At 42.4% G+C, this 22,189-nt stretch overlaps 2 protein-coding genes across 3 annotated transcripts in view; both read left to right on the top strand.

The window, feature by feature from the left end:
• The window catches only part of cep112 (centrosomal protein 112), a 186,593-nt gene extending 183,743 nt beyond the window's left edge, over positions 1–2,850 (top strand). For both annotated transcript variants that reach the window (XM_051106590.1, XM_051106591.1), the window contains exon 27: positions 2,761–2,850. In XM_051106590.1, the coding sequence (XP_050962547.1) occupies positions 2,761–2,779 (19 nt within the window). In that variant the 3' untranslated portion in view covers positions 2,780–2,850. The remainder of the gene's footprint in view (positions 1–2,760) is intronic.
• Positions 2,848–16,377, top strand: axin2 (axin 2 (conductin, axil)). The gene is made up of 10 exons (XM_051106593.1): positions 2,848–3,671; positions 6,446–6,586; positions 8,985–9,087; positions 10,477–10,617; positions 10,794–11,269; positions 11,414–11,581; positions 11,807–12,019; positions 12,112–12,192; positions 12,795–12,962; positions 14,943–16,377. Exons 1-10 carry the CDS (start codon positions 2,848–2,850, stop codon positions 15,067–15,069), a joined length of 2,442 nt encoding a protein of 813 aa, XP_050962550.1. The 3' UTR covers positions 15,070–16,377.
• Positions 16,378–22,189: the final 5,812 nt, after the last annotated feature.

Below are 22,189 nucleotides of genomic sequence, written 5' to 3' on the forward strand. Positions count from 1 at the left end.
TTAAAATATCTTCTTTTGTATTATACAGAAGAAAGAAAGCCATACTTTTGAATGGCATAGAGTGAGTAAATGATGGCAGAATTTTTATTTATGGTAAACTATTTCTTAAATTGTCAACGTATATGTGTACATTATTCTTTTTTATGTGACTGTCATAAAATATCAGTAGATATTTAATTAAAGGAGTAGTTAACCAGAAAATAACATTTTTGTAATGATGTACTCATATGGAAAATAGTTAGTCAGACATTCTTATTGCTTTCCAATGAAGAAAAAACAACACTAGTGTTGAGCAATATGAAAATGAGTGATAAATGATGCTAAAAGCTTTCATTTTGAGTAAACTTTTCAATCCTAGTTTCTAGTCCTTAATTCGTCAGCAAAAACACTTTTAACAGAATTGTTTGTAATGTGCTGTTCGGTCACAATGTCAAATTGTAGACCTACATGGAAGGGTAATTCACCATTTTGTATGGGTTTTAGAATGGTGGTTTTTGGATTTACAAAATTAGTAAATTAATGTAAGTGGTTAAAAGAGAATTTGAATTTCATTTTACTTTTTATTTCATACTTTTAATTTCATAACAGCTTAAATGTTAGCTACGTGTTATATAATAAAAGAAAAAAGAGAAAAAAAATTAATAGGCCTATTTAATGATTCATTTACATTTGACTATTTTATGACTGTAGAAAAGTCAGTGTGTTAACCACTGACATTATAATCAAAAACTGCTATTCTAAAAACCCAAAGGAAAACCCAGAGTGAACACATGACTCAAAAGGGTTAATTCTCTTCCAGGTTTTTGAATCGCAAACTTTACGGCTCTGTTATATGTGAACGCAGAAACGAATGGGTTAACTCTGAAAATAGTACTGAAGGGGTTAACTTGTGAGTCCTCAGAGGAAAAAGCGGCCTGTGTCTTTAAAGTTTCTGTAGCAACAGCAGGATCGCGGCGCTGCAGATCACTTACTCCTGACGCTCCACAGCTCGAGGGGAGTCGGCTCAAGATCTCTCTGCTTTGATAAGGTCCTTGCGCCTTAGTTGAAACTTTTCCCTGACGGACTTTAGCGAACGGGCACTTTACAGCGACTCATTGAGAGGGTTAGCGTTAGAGGCATCGATAGGGCATGTAAAAAAGAAAAATATGGGTTTCGACTGTTTTGGAGCGATCTGTGTTGTTTTAAAGCGGTAATGCGAGAAATAGTGCTGTATGTATCTGTCGGGACCGTGCGGTCGGCTGCGCTCTTTGATGTCCGCTCTTAAACCCTGAGCTCAGTCCACACTGGAATAAGAGACCAGAGCACATTCAAACACACTATACAGGGATCTAGTGTGCTCTTTACGGGAGGAAGTTTACGTTTGAAACCTAAAATCTGCATTTGGCACTAAGCAACATCAGAGGACAGGAGGACTGCGTACAATTGGATATATTGTGGAATATATTTGTTCTGTTGTTGGAAAACTGGGACTTTGGGGACTGAACTCATGGATGGATGGTGAGTTAGAGCAGTGTGTGTGTGTGTGTGTGTGTGTGTGTGTGTGTGTGTGTGTGTGTTCTCCCAGCGCTGGCCCCATGCTATTGCTTTGATGTGCTGTTTACCGACTTTGAAGTCATGTGTCGCTGTGAAATGCAGTATATCTGATAGACGTTACATTAAAACGCGTGTTTTCGGTTGGGGTTTTTTATTGTGTTGTTTTGAGGTTAGATTGGCTGTGTTTAAAGAATATTCATGATAGTGTTACGGGACTTCACCCCCTGTGATCTCATACTTTTTGTTTTTCTTGAGGGGTTTGAAGTTGAATGCAGCATGTTTTGTCGTATTTCACTTGGATTGGATTCGATCACTTTTTATATCTGTAAGGGTCGACTTTAAGCGGTTGATTAATTTTTCAAAACTGAACTAATAGTTTAGAGACTTGTCTTAATGTGCCTTTTTAGACTTCTCTATGTGTTTCGATGCCGTTGTATCTTCTATGATGCATTTGAGATCCTTTATGTCATCAGAAGTGTAGTTCTGTGCTACATTATTATTGTTTTATTATTATAAATGTATATAGTTTTAATGTACGTGAAGCGATTACTTCGGTCAGTGTAAGAACTATTAATGGTATAATGCAAGTCTATACTGTACAGGTATACTGTAAGTAAGCGTACTATTGATTAAGTGGCTTTACATTACTGTAGGTTTCATTGCGATTCTATTTCATCGTCACAAGTCGAATTTTACGCGACGTTTTTCTGCGTAATTAAACATTGGGAACAGTAAAGCGATATTCGGTTTTTACTTAAGTCGCCGTTTTAAAACTCACTTTTAGAGTGTTTTGTCTTCTTTTGAAGCTGATGACTGATTTTTATTATTATTTAGTTATTTATTGAAAAATACAGCTGACAACAGGATGTTAGTTTTAATTATGTATTTAAATATTCTTTTACGATCAAAATTGCACAGTTTTCCTTAATGTGAGCTTTTATCCTGTTTTTTTTAATGTCTTCTTCATCGCTACAAGGTGATTCAAACTGGGCTTGAATGAGAAAGATGTAACGATTTTTTTTTTATTGTATATGATTTAATTTAAAAAGTTTAAAATATCTAATATAGTGCCTACTTGGAATTAAACCAGGTCGCTTCGATTGCGTTTGACGAAGCCGATTGTACTCAGCAAGCGCGCACAATGTAGAGCTATACGTGTCTGAAGTGACTCTTTTGAAGTTTTTGGGGCGGATCTGGTTTTGATGAGATCAATACTTTGTGTTTCAGAGAGAAGCTCCCCTGCTGATTTAAGAGAGAAAGGAGATTACAGCTGAGCTTCACACTGAAGGCTTTGCTGCTGAAGCTGCAAGAGCCATGAATAGGACACTAACAGATCCTATGGTCAGTAGCTTCAGAGAAGATGACCCACGTCCACCGGTCCCAGGGGAAGAGGGTGAGACAACATGCCACCATCCCAGCAAACTGGCCATGATGAGACCGAAGGATCCTGTGAAAACCATTATGGCTGATCTTCGCTGTTCCACAGCCAGGAGGGATGATGATGGACTTGGGGAACCTGAGGGCAGTGCATCCCCTGACTCCCCTCTTGCCCGGTGGACCAAATCTTTGCATTTCCTTCTCGGGGACCAGGACGGTGCTCAACTTTTCCGGGCATATCTTGAACGTGAGAAATGTGAGGACACGTTAGATTTCTGGTTCGCCTGCAATGGTTTCAGGCAAATGGACCTCAAGGATACCAAAACACACAGAGTTGCCAAAGCCATTTACAAGCGGTATATCGAGAACAACAGCGTTGTGGCCAAGCAGCTTAAACCTGCTACTAAGACCTTTATTAGGGATAATATTAAGCGTCAGCAGATTGACTCTGCAATGTTTGATCAGGCTCAAATGGAGATCCAGACAGCCATGGAGGAGAACGCCTATCAGATGTTCTTGACCTCAGACATATACCTTGAGTATGTCAGAACCGGGTGCGAGAACCCCAGTCATGTGAATCCCAACGGACTAGGAGGTCTAAAACTGGTGTGCGGATACTTGCCGACTCTAAATGAAGAGGAAGAATGGAGTTGTAATGACTTTAAAGCCAAAGCTTTGGCCACTGTAGTGGGACTGTCTGCTAAAGCGTTACGGTCACCTCCATCCCTTCGCACAGTGGAAGCGCTGGAGAAAGGCTACAGGTGAGATATCCCAAAAACTCTTTATCACTTACTGACTATTGTATGCTACCACCATAAATGAACAAAGTTCCTACTGCTGCATGCTTCGTACTGCTTCATGTATCATGCACCCTATGTTGCCTAGAAAAGCCTGGATTAAAGATGTGGTAGCTGAAAAGTTGTGGGTTGTTTGTGTCCTTAAGTGAGACACTAAGTATAAGGTTACTCCAGAAGAATTCTTTATGTTTGTGTTGTTTTGGATAAATTCATCAGAGGAATGGCAAATTATTAAATTAGTAATGAGTTTTTCAAGTGTATTATTGCTTAGTTTTATGTAGCTATCGCACTTGAATTCTTGCATTAAACATGAGAGGCCCTTTCTTGCAAGTTTGGGGCCATTTGCTTTCACCTGGCTTGCATTACGCAGAGAGGGAGAGAGAGAGAGAAGGGGAAAAAAACATCAATAGAGCAGCTCTTCCTTTCATGTAAATATTGTCTAGCACCAGGCCCTCTGCTGGCTCCACACAGTTTCCTCTGCTTTGAAATTCTTCCGCCGTTAGAGGATCATCTTCAAGGATCAAGGCTAGTTCACAATGCAAAATTGGTTTCAGCCGTCAAACGGATAAAACAAGTGGCACACATCAAAAATGTCACAGATTCAAAAATGAAACTTTTGTTTTTGCTTTGCTATTGACAAAACAAAGCACATCATTAAACTGCTCACAAGATTTTGCTTATTTTGAAACCGTCTGCTTTTAGACCAGCTCTGTTACTGTACTTTGTAATGTTTGACACCTTTAGATGTCTTGACGAGCTGTTGGTTTGGTTGTTCAAAAAAGTGTATTGTCTGGGTTTAAACAAAACGGCAAGGGGAAATCTGGTTTGATGAATTAGTACCCGTCACACAACTTGAGGTTGTAAATGAGGTGACCCATCAAGGTGTGGTGCCAGACAAATGTTTATCTGTCTCAAAGACGGCCCGTTGGGAGGGTGATCTTGAAGAAGGTGACAGAACGTTTCATCTCTGCTTATCTTTGCCGGGTTGTTTATGTAGGAGATGATTAAGAACCAGACGAGAGTAAGCAAAGTCGCTTTTTTGATGTTATTCCCTGATTTCCTTTTGAAGAATGCTCCTTGAGCAGTCTGTTTTCCCTCTCTCTCGGGGCACTTTTTTGTTCATCTGAAGCATGTGGAACTTATTTCTCTCCCTTTCTGTGTTTCTGAATCAAGTTATTCACAAAACAACACGCAGCAGCGGTTCCTCTGTGAGTCACAGAGACCGTGGCCTTCATCTCCTCCGTTTCTTATTTACCACCGTTCTCCTCTGATTTCAACTGCCTCTCTTCGCACTTTTATCTAGGAAAAAACCCCGACGGATGGAGAATAAGCACACTTTTTGAGCGAGCGGAAAAGAAGGACAGAGGGGGGCGAAGCACCTCATGAAAGAAAGCATGAATGAGGGGGTGAGCGAGGGAAGAATGTGAACCCAGCTGTGCTAAATACCTGACTCTGAGCGAGAGCTTCCAAAGGTCAGGTTTGAGTTGGGGCCGTAGGCTATAGTCCTGCTGGGTCTCCCCTCACAGCGCTGCTGGCAGTAGGCATTCTCATAAAGAGGAGGCCCTCCTTCCCCCCCTCTTCTCTTCTTTCTTTCCGCTCTCTCATGTTCTTTCTTTCTGTCTCTCTCTCTCTCTCTCTTTCCCTTTCGGCCCGGCTCAGGTTCTCTACCTCCTCCTCCTCTTCCAGTGGAGCAGGAATGTGTCACAGCAGGAGAGAGGGGTATGGAGAGAGAGAGAGAGAAAGAGAGAGAGAGAGAGAGAGAGAGAGAAGGATCGGAGGGAGGGGTGGCCTGGGTGGGTATGTGGAGGAGGTGCCCTTAGCAGAGGAAAGAGCACAAGAGAAGGAATGACATGAAACGAGAAAGTTTGGAAGGGGGAGGTAAAGTGAAGAACGGGGTGCCTGGCCCAGACAAAAGGCCCCAGATATGCTCCACTGAGGGGAAGTGGCATTGGCAATTCACACAGATGTGCTGCTCACTTAACTTTCCCCCTGATCAGCCCTCACCGGGCTGCCGCAGGGGGGAGGTGGGGCAAGGGAGATGAAAGGGAAGAGTAGAGAAAAGACAAACTGAGCTCGAGTTCCTCCCCCCACCATGAAGAAAAAAAAAAAACTAGTAAAAATAGCTGGACTCTTTTCACAAACATAAGAGAAGCCATGTTAGAAGCATTTTGCATTTGCGGTGTAATGTTTCCCCCCCCTTTTACTCTCAAAATTGGGATGGTATGGTAACATTTATTTAATCATTTAACTGATGTTTTAATCCAAATCATTAGGGCCAAAATCATAGTCTAGGCAAGTATACATGCAGTCTCGTTGTTCATACTTGACATGCTTTCTTCCATTACTGTGGTCGTAACAAACCTCAATAGTCAGGCTGGCAAACAAGTTACCTTCAGATGTTGTCCTGTTAACTGGAGGCGTCAACTTTGAGATGGGAAAAGTTAGTCAAGTTGTCAGTGTTTCTAAGTCATGCCATGACATTAGTTTACTTGAAAGAAAAGTGGTTGATTCAGTTTACGCTCTTGCATGCTGTAGTTTTTTTGTGGCAAAGCTCAGAATGCAGCGGAAAGTGATACATGTTTCGGCCTACAGGTTCAGTCCCCTTTGAGTAACCTAGTGTCTTGCAGGGGCCTCAATTTTGAGTTCATGAATCAACCAAACAACAATTTACCAGCCTTGAAATTTAACCACTGTTCCACTCCTTCAGCTAAAACCAAAATTGTTTGTTGTTCCTGTAGGTCCTACAGACGCAGTGACCCTGGAAATCCTTATCGTGTTGCGTCCGGTTACAGTTTTGCCCCTGCCACCAGTGCCAACGACAGCGAGGTCTCCAGCGATGCCCTGACAGATGACTCGATGTCCATGACGGACAGTAGCGTGTAAGTGTCTTTTTGGAACCTTCTATATTTCTGTATTTTCCTGTTTCTTAGCATAGCAAACTGCCTACCATGGTGATGCCTGATGTATAGCTCAGTGAATCTCTAGACTGTGGTCAAAGACTCTTTCCCTGGCTGTTAGCAGACGTTGGGTTTAACCGTTTAGTCATTTGTGGCTGATAATGCGATGGTACACATTGCAGGTGATACATTGGCATTTAAACGTGTTTGAGATGTTTTTAATGCGTTACTGGAGTCTTGAGCTATGAGACAGGAGTGGACCCAAGAGAAGAGCCCTCAGATAATGTGCTTCCTCTATGCGCTAATTGAAGCTAATGTTTGCAAATTCCTCAACAGGAAATGACACTGGCCAGTTTGTCCTCCTCTTTTGCCCGTGCTCTTTTCCTATAAAGCTTTGATCTTCAATGGCTTTCTTTTTAGACTTTGCACAACTTAGTCACTGAAGACATAGTCATTATTTATTGGTTGCCCCATTGTCCCTGGAAAAAGGGGGTGGGGGTTAACTTGCCATGTGGACTATAAGACACTCATTGAGGTGCTTTGGCAGTAAATTAAAGGAATCTCAACTCGCATGGAGGTTTGGTATGAGCCCGCCGGGGCTGGAACGAGGGGGATCCAGTGTCAGCTAGGCTTTTGAGAGGTTAGCCATTTCTGGAGCACAAGAGCAGGTCACCTGGGATTAGGGTGTTTGGGACCCCATCCCCCAGACACTCATGTACACCACCCATTCAACCCCACCTCTGCCTGAAAGCTGCCTGAAAGCAGCCCTCCCCCCTCTGTGTTTGCGGCAGAGGCAATTGTGCGAGTGCATAGCTAAGTGCAGAGAGTGAGAAATAAAGTGCATGCTGGATGAAAGGCTTAACTGAATCGCTTTCAGCCCATTGTTAGGCCCCGGGAGCTTAGAGGGATAAGAGGGTGGCTGGCTGCTTTGAAAATTACTTGCACAAGTGAATAGGAGATTCCCATAAAGCACAGCCAGCCTGTGACACCCCAAAGCTCCAAACACAGCGAGTGTATATGGACAGTGGGCTGATTGAACCAAAGATTAATATTTTGATAGGCGCAGCCATGCAACGCTTATATTTGTTTTATTATTTTTTTTTAACAAAATGTGCAACAGTTTCTTGAGTGACCTGTCTTCAAGTCAGAAATCTTAGCTTGAAGTATTTGTTTAATAGTTGAAACTGCAGCATAGTACTTGCAGGGTTACAGCATTAATTTAAATTAGTGTATGAAACAAAGTTAATCAACGTTCACTTGTTCTGAAAAAATAATTATCTCCATGCTCCTGTCCAGTGATTTCACGCATATTTAGCCATTGCATTTCTTTATTTAATTTTTTGTTTGTATTTGCGCCACTTTGAAGTAGCATACGCAATGGGAAAAACAGCCTCTGTGTTCTTTATTTGGAAGCTGATTTGATTGGAATAGCTGCGTTTTTATTTGAGTTAAAAGGCACGGCGCTAAATCAGAATCTGAATTCCAGATAAAGGGAGGGAGGGAGCGAGGGAGGGGAGGAGAAGTGGGGGAAATTTTGCTTATATCTTATTTATGGATTTACTTGGACGCTAGGGAATGCCGCTGCGCCGACTTCAAACATTACCTTATCTTACAAACCAGCCTTTTGATGTGCGCAAGATCAGAGGCTGACTGCCGAGCGCTTGCCAAATGAAGATTGGAGCGACGGCTTTATGCGCATGACTGTGAGCTTTCAAAGACGTGCTGGAAACTGCATTTGGGCTAGGTCATACACTTCAGAGTCAGAACAGAGCAAAGGAAACTGGCCTGGCTTAAAAAAAAAAAAAAAAAAAAAGCAGAGCGGAGGATGAGAAAGATGTCAGGCTTTAGAGGCAAGAAAGGGTGAGATTGAAGAGGTGGAGGTTTACGAACGTTCTGCCATGGATTAGATGGATTAGGAGTGTTTATGGAAGCACAAGCCTTCCGTTACTGTCACTGGTAACATCATATAGATGTCACAACAGCAACGACGCTTGATTGTGCGTTGGCATTAGTGGAAGCATTTGCGCTGCTGCCCTTTGGGTTCGAACGAGCCCCACAGCGTCTGTGCTGGGCAAGAGAGCAGAGAAACATCTTGCTGTTACCAGCACTCTGGAATGCTCATGGCTAACATGGAGGAAGATGAAGAACTTTGGGTTTTGGATGATATTGAAAGGAAAGTCATGGGGCTTGCGGTTTTAGTTTGCACAGGGTGAGAGTGCAGCATTTTCTAGGCCATTATTTCAACAACATACTAAGTTGGTTGATCTGTAAGTCTACAGGAGTTCAAGTTTCTATGGATGCTATGTGCAGTACGTGTCTGACTGTTGAGTATGCGGTTGGATAGTAAATAACCTTCATTGTTCTCTGTGTGTCCTGACAGAGATGCCATCCCTCCTTACAAGCTGGGAAGTAAAAAACAATTACAACGGGAGATGCAGCGCAACATGAGGATGAACGGCCAAGTGTCTCTACCTCCGTTCCCTGTAAGTGTCCTCGCCATTCTTCTGAATTACACACACACGACTCCAACATCACTCCAAATTAAAAAGCATTACCCACTCACGGTTGTGGTCCGTTCGTGTTATTGTGCTCTTTCTGGGATAATGACTCTTAATAAACTGCCACACCGCGCTAAATGAGTCTGTTTTATCCCGGGGCACCAAAATCAACTGTCTCTCTCTGAGAGCGCTTTGATCAGCGGATGAATGGGGCTGACTTCAAGGGAAGTGACAACTTCCAACCGAGCTGCACCCTTTTTATTCCTCCAGCAGCACCCTCCATCCCCCTCTCCCTCGTTTCCTCTCTGCCTCCCTCAAAGTAGAAAAAGAGAGATGGTTGGTTAGTGTTTGGAGAGAGAGTATGGAAAGACAACTTGTTAAGCAAGTCAAACAAACCTGTATTCGCCCTCCCCATCCCTCCTTATCTTTTCTTACTCTCCTTTCTCTTTCTTTTTTTCCTCTGCCTGTCACTGAATGTATGAGAGAGGACAAGTGCACAAATAATTTTAAATTCAGCTTTGGAAAGACTTCCCATTTTCTGTGTCTGCTCTCTCTATCTCCTTCCCTCCCACCCTCTCTCTCTTTTTTAGTTTCTATTTTGTAATATTTCCCTTCTGATTTGGCAATGACTGGCTGCCTCTCCCAGGATGCTACTTTTAGGCAGCAGGGGCCTGGAGCCGCTGCAAGTCTCACCAGCAGCTCGTCTTGCTTTCTTCTCTCTTTCGTCTCTCCCTTCATCATCTTCACAAAGAGATGGAAAGAGGAAGCCAAATCAAGAAAGGCAGGACACAAAATAATAATAAAAATAATAAGAAAGTGATAGAAAAGCCTCGTGTGAGACGCACACATGGGGACGGAGGATAATGTGGCTACTGTAGCTCAAAGGTGCCTGCTGTCGTTGGGGGGGAATAAATTACCTCTGTGCTTCTGATCTCCCACCGCTTGACTCCTCTAGTGGCGGCACACATCTCGCCATCTTACTTTCTCTTCTTTTAATCCCCCTCTCTTTCCTTTTTTCCTTTGCCTCCCTCCTTTTTCCCCCTGTCGATATGTGACTTTTATTGCTAGATGTAAAGCCAGTGTCCCTGCCGCCCCTGGTGAGTGTTTGATATTTGACGAGGGCTCTTTGAAGCTGCCTGACTTCACAGGCCAGGCTGATGGCTTGGTTGCACTACAGAGGGAACAAGCCGAGGCTCCTTAGAGCGTGACCAACTGCTCATGCCGGCAGCGGCCCATGCCAGTGGTGTGGGGCATGTGTTTGTGTGTGTGCGTTGGATGGGCAGTAGACTTATGCGGGGAGGGCAGCTGTAGAAATCAACCCCTCCTGTCCTGTCTGGTCTTTTCGCTAATCTGTATCTCTCTCTGGTTGTGCAGAGGACGCGGCGGCCACCTAAGGAGATGACTCCCGTGGAGCCAGCAGCCTTTGCGGCACAGCTGATAGCCAGACTGGAGCGTCTGAAGCGGGAACAGGAAACCATGAGCTCCCTGGAAGAGAGACTTCAACAGATTCAGGAGGTATTGCTGGAATTCTATAAAAAATGTTGTCTAAATGTTGTTACTTCCTCTATTGAGAAATTCAGAGAAGCGTATAGTTACAGAACATTTTGGGTAGGAGTGTGAATGAATCTTAAGCAAAAAAGGGTGTTTGCAAGAATTTCTTTGTAAAATTGCATTCCTGTGTGTGTTTATAGGAGGAGGAGAGAGATGAATCAGAGGTGTCTGGAAGCAGTGCATCCCATTCTCTGCCTTTGCTCCCTCCTGGCTCTTGTGAGGAGGACCCCCAGGCCATTCTGGACGAGCACCTTTCCAGAGTTCTCAAGACCCCTGGCTGTCAGTCTCCAGGAATGCTGCGACATTCCCCGCGCTCCCGCTCGCCTGAACAGCGCCCCCTGCCTCGGGGAGGTCCCGGCACCAGGTCGCAGTCTGGCTCTGTAAACGGATACGTGCCAGCCAAGACCTTCATCTCCAGACAGTCAACCAAGCACATCCATCACCACTACATCCATCACCATGCTGGGCCCAAAAGCAAGGAGCAGATCGAGGCGGAGGCGACCCAGCGGGTGCAGTGCCTGTGCCACGGAGCTTCAGAATGCTGCTCTGCCCCTTACAACCGCAGCCGGAGTCTGGGCAGAGACCAGTGTAGCAGCCCTGCAGAAGTGGCCTTTGGGTAAACTCTAGTTTATTTTTATTATTTATTTTTTTTTTTGTTGTTGTTGTTGTTGCTTATTAATTGTGGCATCCTGGAATCTTTTATAAAATGTTTGGTTTGTTTTTTTTCAATGTCAATATTTTTTTCTTTTCCTGCTGATAGGCATTCCAGCTCTTTATCTAAGCGTCTGTGTAAATCTGGAGAGGAAGTGAACACAGAAGGGTTGGAGAGCAGTCTTCTCCAGCTTCCAGCTGACAATACGGACCGCTCTCAAAACGTATGGCAGTGGATCCTGGAGAGCGACCGACAGACCAAGCACAAGCCCCACAGGTCTGTATCGCAACTTTGTGGTCATGTCTATGTAATCTCTAAAAATTCCTGTGCATGGGCATTTGCACACCAGTGTTTGGTTAGGATTTGGGTCTGAACAATCTCTTTTCATTACTAAATTGCACAAGCGTTTTAAAGCCTGAGGGTTACCATCTGCCCACTTTGATTCCTGTAAGCATTTGTGCTTACATTGTACTTACATGGTCAAACTGTCTGTTCTTGCAGCACTCAAAATGTAAAGAAATCGCACTGTTTGGAACCCACGCGCACACACACATGGGGAGGTGGCGGAAGCAGTGGCCATCTCCGTGCCCACCAGCCCGCGCACCCTTTCGTTCAGGACCCCACCATGCCACCTCTACCCCCTCCCAACACCCTAGCACAGCTGGAAGAGGCCCGTAGACGCCTGGAAGAAGTTTCCAAACCCTCTAAACAGAGGTATGAGTTCCAGACTTTAAGATCCTGCATGTCAGTCCTTGTTAAAAGCTCTCAATTGATGTCTGTATTGACATATGGGTTCCACTTCACAGGCATTCAACATCAAGCCTTCAGAGAGACAAAAGTCACCCAGTGCCTGTGCAGAATGGCAGTTCAACGCTTCAAATGGACGAGTAAGTATCTGTCCTCATAGTCAGCACACAACGTATGCAGTGCTTAGTTCCCTTCAGAAACTCCTGGTTGTTCTCTTTTTTTTTTTTTTTCTGGTTATTTAAAGTGTGGCGCATTGAGCACATGATGGCAAAACCTTTTTTCATTTTTAATTGCCTGACCTTCCGTCCTAGTCTAAGAATGGGGGGCTCTCTGAAGTAGCACTACAAAGTACAGAAAGAGGCTAGTGGATAATCTTAATCTTTGTTAAACTCACAGCATTACATTAGAGTCAAATATCGACTCATTTTTTTTCACCTTTACATATATAATGACGTAGTCGTGGACTGATATTTAGAATGAACAAAATCTTGCAGTTTGATAATTAGGTTTTAGATTTCTAATCATTAATCCTGAACTATAATAGTAATGGTGACAGTTGTTTAAGGAAACAACATAGCATTCTAACATGCTTCCACCAAATCTAATCCTGATGCATAAAACCCAGTCCCACCCTAAATATTTCCTGTTGTGTTACAGAATGTGTTGTGCATGCCATCTAGTGTAGTCTTAGTTAATATCATCCTCTGCTGTGATATTTACATTTGTGTGTTTGTCTTTACAGAACGAAAGATCTCAAGAAAATGTCAGGTTGCCACAGCAGTTTGGGCTCAGAGACCGTGGTCACGTACTTCTTTTGCGGTGAGGAAATCCCGTATCGCCGGATGATGAAAACACACAGCCTCACACTCGGACACTTTAAGGAGCAACTGCGGAAAAAAGGCAACTACAGGTATACTCTCAATTCTGATAAAAGAATTTCTGTTTAGTAGTTGATATTCAGGCCGTTGAAGACTTGCAATTAGCTAACCCAAAAAATATGCTTGCAAGCTATTTGTTGATGTGTTTTTACACTAGTTGTGATGGTCTCTGCAAGACTGCAATGTTTACTAGAAGTTATTTACATTAGCAGCAAGTATGGAGTTAAGATGACAGGAAAGAGAGAGGGGTGGGTGCACAGAGAAAGAAAGAATGAGGGAATTTTAACTGTAGCCGTTTGGTCACATCTGGTATTGATTTCATCTTAAGGCACATTTAATAAGCAGCTCTTTGAAGCCCAGGCCTTTCATTTGATGCACAAAGACTTGCACACATTTTTCAACAATTGTATCAAGCTACGTTGCTCTCATACATTTGTGTGTGTGTGTGTGTGTGTGTGTATTTACATAAGACTGTCAGTTTTTTTTTTTTTTTTTTTTTTTTTAATGATTATTTCTCATTTATATCAAAGCCTCTCTTTGTGTTGGCCTTTTTATTTGAATGGGGCATTGTCAGATGGCCGCCGGTGGTTTTCCTTGTGCATGTTGACTCCATAAAAGCTTATTTTAAGCACACCAGAAAAGTTGAGTAACTTTCACTAGTAACTACGCTGGTCATAACATTCAACTGCCCTCTGACCAAAATCTGTAATGCTCCATTGTGGATGCATTGTTGTCCATGTGGACAACTTTATTTTATCAGATAGCTTGTTGTCGGAGGCCTGTATTCTACATGAATATTGTAAAAAAAAATCCCCATTTTAAGGACCCCTCTCTCACCATGCACATTTTCAAGGAAAAGAGAATTCAAAGCTGATGGTTTTAATCGCAGAAAATGTGTGTAGTTGGGTCATTTCAACATGGCAGAAATTCAACAAAGAACAGTACTGCCAGAGTTGCCAGACGATATTGGTGCCAGATGTTGCGAAGAGAATATCTTGCCATATAAAACATGTTCCAATGGAAAGACTTCTTTCTCTTTTTCTTTCTTCTTCTCTCTCTCTCTTTTTTTTCAAACAAATAAGAGCCATGCTTCCCTTTTGAAGATTTTGCGGAGGAGGATATAGCTTATTCTCCAGAAATAAGGATGTAATTATGTGCCATGTAGCAGTATTCTAGTTTGTCCCTCATTTATGAAGTTGGGTTTGGGCAGTGGGAGAACAATGGACTGTTTCCGACATATTGAAAGAAGAAAAGCAACTTTGTTCTTCTCGGTTGTTGTTTTGAGTCATGGTTATTCCTGTGTGTGTTTTATGTGCACTGTTTCTATGACTTGGTGGTGTTTGCTTGTAAAAACCTAGCATGCACCGCAGTGCAAGTTAGTAAGAGGGGGCATTTTCCATTACAAAGCCAATTACTGAGGCAGACCTCACCACTCCCTCCCCTCCCACTGTTTTCTCTTCCTTCTGGAGGAGGTGGAGATCATTAGTGCATCAGAGGTGGAAGGAAAAAGACAAATCGAATGATAAAAATGAGGCAAAGAGGTCACCCGTCAAGGTCAAAGACTAGATTAAGCCCAGACTTAGCCCATCGCAATGTGGTAATGAAAAAAGCTAGTGTAGACTCTACGGCACCCAAAAATGTCAACCCTTGTGAAAGATCCCCATCATTTGCTCAGAGCTCCCAATTAGACACCAGAGGCCTGATGGTAGATGGGTGGTAGTAGTGTTTAACAGACCCTCTAATTTAGGCTAAAGCACCTCTTTGTCCCCCATATAGTGGAGTGCAACACAGTATAGCAATGGTGTTTCATACAGTTATTTGAAGTACGAAATACGATTACGAAAACACAAAAGTGTTGTAATGTGATGCATTTCCTGTTGAAGCCTTTAAGCTTTTCTTAAGCTTGGAAAACAGCATTGTTATGTTCTGGAATGAAAGAATACCATTTTACCTGTAGTCCCATACATTTATGAATGCCGCAGTGTGTTGACCGTACATGTGCTCTGTTTCAGGTACTACTTCAAAAAGGCCAGTGATGAGTTTGAGTGCGGTGCTGTGTTTGAGGAGGTCTGGGACGACTGCACAGTTCTGCCCATGTACGAGGGCAAAATCCTCGGCAAAGTGGAGAGAATGGACTAATTAAACATGATGGCCCACATGTGGACTTACCCAGCACTCAAGACTAACTCAACGAGCGGAAAACAGATGTTTTATGAAGCTAAAAGTTTAGATGTTTGGCTTACCAAGCTATTGAAGGAATACGAGCCAATGAAGTACAGAGTGATCTGAACCAGCAATGCATCGGTGAAAGGAAATTGTTCCTTTGATTTGGAACACTAAGAGAGATGTTATGACCAATGAAGACGCAGTCGACCACTTGTGTGTTTGGACTACAACACGCCAACGTTGGTGTGCTACCACGCCATGGACTGCTGACCAGCATTTGTGATAACTGTAGATGTGTATACGTGTGTTGGATGCGAGAACGTGTGCATGTGTATACAGAGGTGCTCATATGTACACAAAGTTATAATATGCTTTTGTCACAAGTTAAAGACTTTATTGCTATTTATTAAACTGTCATTCCCCTCATACCTATGTTCAGATGATGGACAAGCTGCTTATTTTGATTGGGAGATTTTCAATGTTATACATGCATGGACGGATGTCTAGAGTCACGCGACCTTAACTCAACAGACTGTACCAGGAATCCTCTCTTCTGGCCAATGAGAACGAACTGTGCTTCAGACCAGCACGCCTCTCCTAACCTCTCTGCTGACTGGGTGGCTGTTTCAACCTTTATTGCCCAGCCAACAGCTGATGATGTGTTGCATCTTTAGTGCCTTTGGTTTAAGGTCCAGACATTGCACAGGAACCAATAGCCTTGTCCTGGAACCTGTTCCAACACTGTTCCAAGTAATAGGAAGTCATACTATTTAAAAAAAAAAAAAAAAAAAAAAAAAAAAAAAAAAAAAAGGTAATCATAATTTCAACACTGTCTGGGAGATCAGAGGGTGTGCATGGAAGGGGTTAATGTCCTGTGTAAATGTTGAATGGAAAGACCTGGTGTAGCCGATTTAAAACCGCTGAGCTCCAGGGCAAAATCTTGGAATGCACTGGCATGAGCGGATGAGAACATGCCATCGCTAGTGTATTATACATTACCTGTGCCTACATGGATACCATGCTGTGTGCTGCCCTGTTTCAGGGTGTGAATATTCCCTTGCTTTTCTGAGGGGTTTATGTTTAAAATAATTTTTTATGCTTTGGATATCTTGTAATCATGACATTACGTTTCAGTGTTTTCCTCCCCCGATTTTGTTTGTGTTTCACTTAATTGTAAATTATGCATTATATAGAGCTTCATTTTAAAGACGACTTGGTACTTTAATTATTGTAATTATGAAGAGATGTAGCCTTTATTAAAAGTTATATTTTTTAAATGAACGCTAGTATGTTTGTGTGGTTACTGTGCATTTGTGTCTGGTAAGGTGTATGCTGGTCAGTATGTTTTCTCACTCTGAATCTGTCTATGCTCACATTTAAATAATTATACCAAAATGCTTTCAGAATATTTAAGAATACTGTTGTCTCACCCTTGCGTGACTTATACCATTCCACACATTTCCCCAAAAACCCGGGCCAAAAAATCCTTAAGACTACAGAGTTAGTTGAGCCTGCTTGTGATCATAACATTATGAGGGCTCTGCTCTCCCAGTTGATCTCAGACTTTACTGTATTAGACTGCTCTGAGAGCAGTTTGATGGTGCCTTTCGTCACTCTCTTCTCATACGTGCCATTCTAACAGGAAGTTTGGTACGGACATGATGAATGATAGCATGAGGATGTCATAAAGAGGCTCCCCGATTGGCTGTTAATCCCATCCATTAAAGTGCAGGCGGGGTTCCTGCCAGTTGGGGGTAACTCTGTGGCTGTTTGTACACCATAGAAGGCTTTGTTCATGGATCATTCCCCCTGTCAGCTCCCTCCAGCCCTGCCCCAGCACCTCCATGCTTAATTAAAATCTCACCCCCTGTAGCTCCTTCCATGAGAAACCAACTCCAAGGTGAAGGCCTTTCCCAGAAAAACCCCTATTGCTTCCTCCAATAGATTTCTCAAGCTTCAGATCGGCCCGTCAGGAGGGAGGGGGACTCAGGCATCAGGTTGTTTTTGTCACCATTTTGGCAGAGAGCACGATCTGTTGCCGAAGTTCTACGTGGGAATAGTTTTATCTGGCTGCCTTCGTTCAGTATTTCAAGTGTTCACCATAAATTGGAGGGAGGAGGTTTTAATCGTGACATGCTTTTCTTGAGTGCCTCTCCACACTTGGACCAGGCCCTGGCCTTTACCTCTGCCATGGGAGACGTGAGCTTTGCCAGGCCCTGGGCAGCTGGTTTTTCTTGGGGCTAATTGGAGGATTAGAATGCCCCTGGAAGCACCACTGGCCCAGCATGCTCAGAGACAATGCTGCGGCATAATGAAGCACTTCAGATCCCGGTGAGAAATCCCAGCCATATTTGTTCCCATTATCAGCCTTTAATTTGCTCCCTCGTAGAAAATTAATAAATGCAGCAGTAATTTGGCCACTAGAGCCCTTTTTGCCTGCGCACACGAGCGTGTACGCGCTCAGAGATAGGTTGGAGTGCTAAGTGTTCTAGGCACGTCTTCCGCGGCTGCATCCACCGAGTTTTTTTTCTTCCCATGGAATGCCAAATACAGCCTGGCAGAGATCAGAGCACGCCTGACCCTTGACTTGTCACTTCCCTTCTCCTAATTGTCCTTCATTCCAGCGAGCTCTATTTTAAAGTTTCCTGTGCTTTGATCGTGAAACCATCTAGGAAACTCTTAGCTGTATTTCCCCCGAACAGCCACGACCTTCCCACCTAAATGCACCCGTAACAACACCCCGCAAACCTTGGTGGAAATCGCAGGTGCCATCTGCCGCCGCAGGGCGAGTTTAACGTTGGTAGACTTCAAGTCATTTAGACAATGTCGCAATGTTAGATTGATGATATCAGTGCTCTCGTTTCCCATGGCACAAAGCGTAGCACGTGGGAGGCAGCACAGTAACCATATCAGGCAGTGTGTGCCAGGGGCTCGCTCTGAGGAGCGCTAACTGTTTCATTCACTTCATTGTGTGGGGTGGTAATTGGCATTAAGCGCTACTCTGGCGGCTTTAACCAGCTTCTGTGTGTGTGAAAGGGAGAGAAAGAGACAGCTAAAGCTGCCTTAGTTCACTTCCCAGCCAACATTAGCTCGCATGGCAGGCCAGGGCTATTGTGCTATCTCACTTTTGTTACACTTAAGAGAGGGACTCCAAACCGGTTCTGCAAAAAAAAAAAAAAAAAGAAAGGAAAAAAAAATGGGTCTCTGTTGATAGATTTATTTGCCAGGTAAAAACGCTCGGCTGTGAAACGCGGGAGAAACAGAAGGGTGTGTGTGTGGGAGGAGGGTTAAAGGATAAATGAGGAAGAAAAAAGAAGGAAAAGAGTGCGACAGAGACTGAGACATGGGCTATTGCCAAGAGACACATCAAAGCGCTCCCTTGATGTTTATTTTGAATGGGCACTAATGGTTTCTGAAGGCAAAGAATTGCAGCAGGAAGACGAAAAGAAAGAGCGAGAGAGACAGACAGAAGTATGGAGCCAGGCAGCAATCCTGTGAGGGCACAAATATTCTCATCTTGTGTCTCTAAAAGGAACAGCAGGGTGTGGTAATGGTGGAGATGCTAACACCAGGTTATGATTACATCCACCCATATTCTGGGTGCACTGCTTTGAGCCTTTGCCCAATAAGCTATGCTTGTCTTTGTTTTTGTAGTTGATCAGCCATTTATAAATGTTTTTCCTGACCCACAACTTTTTCATTTTCTTGCCCATTCTCTTTATTTTGAAATCAGCAAAATTTTAAAGACATTGAACTAGCGCTAAATAAAGAAAAGTGTGCGTGTTTGCATGCTTGTGGGTCCTGGAAGTAGATAAAAGGAACCAGAAAACATACCACATTGCTGCGGCTTCTCTGTGAATGCAGACGGTCGATGACTTTAGAATGTGTCATGTCTTCACTTGCTCTAGCGCCTCGCTTCCAGCACCCCGTGATGTTTTGCCTGCTTCAGGGGAGACTTTTATGCCATATCACCTTTAAAACTCATCCAAAATCTCCTGGCCTATCTATTGCCATGTCTGAATCTGCACAAGTGAATCCACACAGTTGTCACTGCAAATTTATTTTTCAATCGTCTTCCTTTATTTCTAGACTGATAAAACATGTATTGATTCTATACAGATATTTTTAAAAAAAAGTAAAGTAAGGGATTACTTTAAGTTTTTTTTCTGTAATTTCTATACAGTTACTTCTGATTTAATTGCATTAAATACTGTATAGACTATAGACTGGAACATTTCTATATAAAACAACAGTGGATATAACATCTAATGTTAGAATGTATGTTTTTACTGCAAACCGTTTAAATACTTATTTCAAGAATAATGATGCAATTTATATAATTTATTTGAAAGAATTAAAGTTTCAAGTTAATACCTTTATTGTTCAAAAGTGTTAGTGGCAAAAGTCTATTTGAGAATCAGACTGAAAAAACAAAGAAGGGATGTTAAAAATCTTGCTGTATGTCCCATATACTGTCTGAGTACATTTTACTTTGTGACCATTAAAAACATATGTTCTGTATACTATGAAAATGGCTAGTATGAATGAAATTTGGTAGCTGTTTACTATCATGTGACCTACTAGCGGCCTCATGGGATAATATGTGTCTAATTAATGTACACTTCAGAATCTGGGCAGATGTAGTCATTGAGGTACTTTTTATCTATTGTTTTTTGAGTACTATTTGAGTACTATATAGGACTGGCTAGGCATACTCTTTTTTGCATACTATATAGTATGGAAGTATTCGATTTTGGATGCAGTGTTGGTTCATTTGTAGGTTATATGTCACTTGGAAATGGAAGTCAACCACATTATGGGATACAGTATTTTGTGCATTGTTCTCTGTTGTATGCTGCACACTTGCAAATGTTGTAAATCATCCTTGTATTCCATTCATAAACAATATTCCAAACAAAGCCTCAACATATCATCTGAGAAACAGACATTTGCCTTAAGCAATTATTTCGAACCAGTTTTGTTTTACCAAGAATTTTGATATAAAAAAAATTCAAGAACAAAATAATAAGCACAACATCTTTTAATAATTGTTTAAAAAGCTAAAGCTATTAGTGTTAACAGGAGACAGATCCCTCCCAAAAATGCTATCTAACAGCTTTCTCTTGGAGCCCCTGATTGAGTGGATAGCTTCAGAACAATTCTTATACTGCCTTTTATATTGAAAGGTCATCACAATATTGTTTAAATACCACTTTCTGCACTTTCATCATGAAAGGTCACACTGTATACCTGAAGAACCCCTTGGAGTCTTTAAAGGTAAGCGACTGTGCCTGCTGCCATTGTTGAGTCAAGTGTTCCCTTGAGCAAGTCTTTCTTCTTTTAAGACTTCAGGAGAAAACTGTCCTTTTTGAAACTGAGGTTGAGGGGGAAATTCATGGAGCAAAAATTTTATTTGTAACCTACACAGTATGTAAACTTGTATGTAAAATGAGATCTTTTTTGTCTACCTTCTCTGAACTAGGCATCACAGGATCTCTATTTAGCTGACTTGAGTGAGGGTACCTCAGTGTTTGGTACTTGTCCTCCTCCGCTTCTTGATGTACATAACTGCATTGTGCCCAATTATAGCATCTCCTTCCACTGTAAATAGGATGGACAGAATATAAAACAGCACAGGGTGAAAAAAAAGTGGGATGCTCTGCCTCAAAACATTATGTTAAAAGAGTTTTAAAAAGCACTGTCTGCTATGTAAAGTGTGTCTTATGCTTTTGGTGCCCAGTTTTAATTAAATGTGAAATCAGTTATCTTTCAGCTTATGCCTGTTTACTTCCATCTGTTGAAAGATCTGTGCGATTGTTGTCCATTGTCATTTCCTCTTATTGTTTTGTCTTTCTTCTCATGACCTCATTTTTGTTGTTTTTATTACTTTTTTATCTTTTCTCTGCTCTGCAAGGGTATGAGTACATGGTTGAGGGGTCACAGGCTTAGAGGGGAAGAGTACATGTGCAAATTTTTATGGCTAACCACATGTGTTTTTAGATATTTGGGCCTCTATTTCTCATGGAAAGCCAGTTGGGGGTAGTGTGGGTTGGGGATGGGTTACGGGTAGGTTGGGGGATACTGGTGGTGGGGGGGGGGGGGTCGTTGGTGTGGGAGAGAAAAACATATGGTTCTTGTTTGAAGGGTTAAGATGAAGCAGCCATGTTTCTTCCCTGTGAAGTGCAACGGAAATCCAAACATCCCCTCAATGATTAAACAGTATGACTTCTGCGACGCCCTCATATGAGAAACAACAAAATACACCATCATGTGATGCCTGCATGGCTGCATAAACACAATAATGTGTAGGCTAGAGGGGGAAGGAGATGCAACATTCTTTGTATGTGGAAACCATCAGTGATTAAGAGATTTGTAAACCCTCCAATACCCCTCTTGGCCCTCATGTGGCCATATTTCACAATTGGCAATCCAGCAGCCATAACGGACACTGCAGACTGGGCACCTGGGAGCCTTAAAATATAAAAATCTGAAGTAAGCTAGAAACAGTGCTTCCAGTGTTTGAATCTCAAAACTTTGACAAACAAGTATCCCCCATCTTCCATTGCTTGGTCAAACAGTCACATTAGCTAAGCCAGAATTTGGCATGTCGAACTGCTCAAAGGAAAAATGCTGAAAGTTCTACAAAGGCACTCTGTTTACACAATTTAGGAAGCCTAGAAATGGCTTTCTTGTAATTATACCTGCGCATTAAACTGGGATAGGAGACAGCGTAGCATCCAACACATCTCCTTTAATTAATCGAATCATATGAGAAAACTGTCTTAGATGGGGAAAATGAGGGAAACTAAAAAAAAAAAAATCCCTAATTACATATTCCTCCATCTAACCTTGGGTTGTGTTTTCTTTCTTATTCAAAGACTATATCTATCTTGAACGCCCCACTTTTGAACATTCAGACAATTACAGCACAGACTCCTTGATGGGTTACTGGAGTTTCTCTTTGGATGGTTATGTTTATAGTGTGTGAGGTAATGTGGAACATTGTTCCAAACTTCTCCTGCACCAGCATTCCACCAGAGTCATCCAGCTCTTCTGCTGGCTTGGAATCAGAAGCAGGAAACAGCAGGATTCC

Source organism: Labeo rohita, chromosome 3 (genome assembly GCF_022985175.1).
Source record: "Labeo rohita strain BAU-BD-2019 chromosome 3, IGBB_LRoh.1.0, whole genome shotgun sequence".
In the NCBI taxonomy this organism is placed as follows: Eukaryota; Metazoa; Chordata; class Actinopteri; order Cypriniformes; family Cyprinidae; genus Labeo; species Labeo rohita.

Excerpts from the sequence above, each read along its gene's own strand:
- axin2 (XM_051106593.1), top strand. The coding sequence starts at position 2,848 with ATGAATAGGACACTAACAGATCCTATGGTCAGTAGCTTCAGAGAAGAT. Across the intron at positions 3,672-6,445 it reads GCGCTGGAGAAAGGCTACAG|GTCCTACAGACGCAGTGACC; the intron begins GTGAGATATCCC and ends TTGTTCCTGTAG. Across the intron at positions 11,270-11,413 it reads CCTGCAGAAGTGGCCTTTGG|GCATTCCAGCTCTTTATCTA; the intron begins GTAAACTCTAGT and ends TCCTGCTGATAG.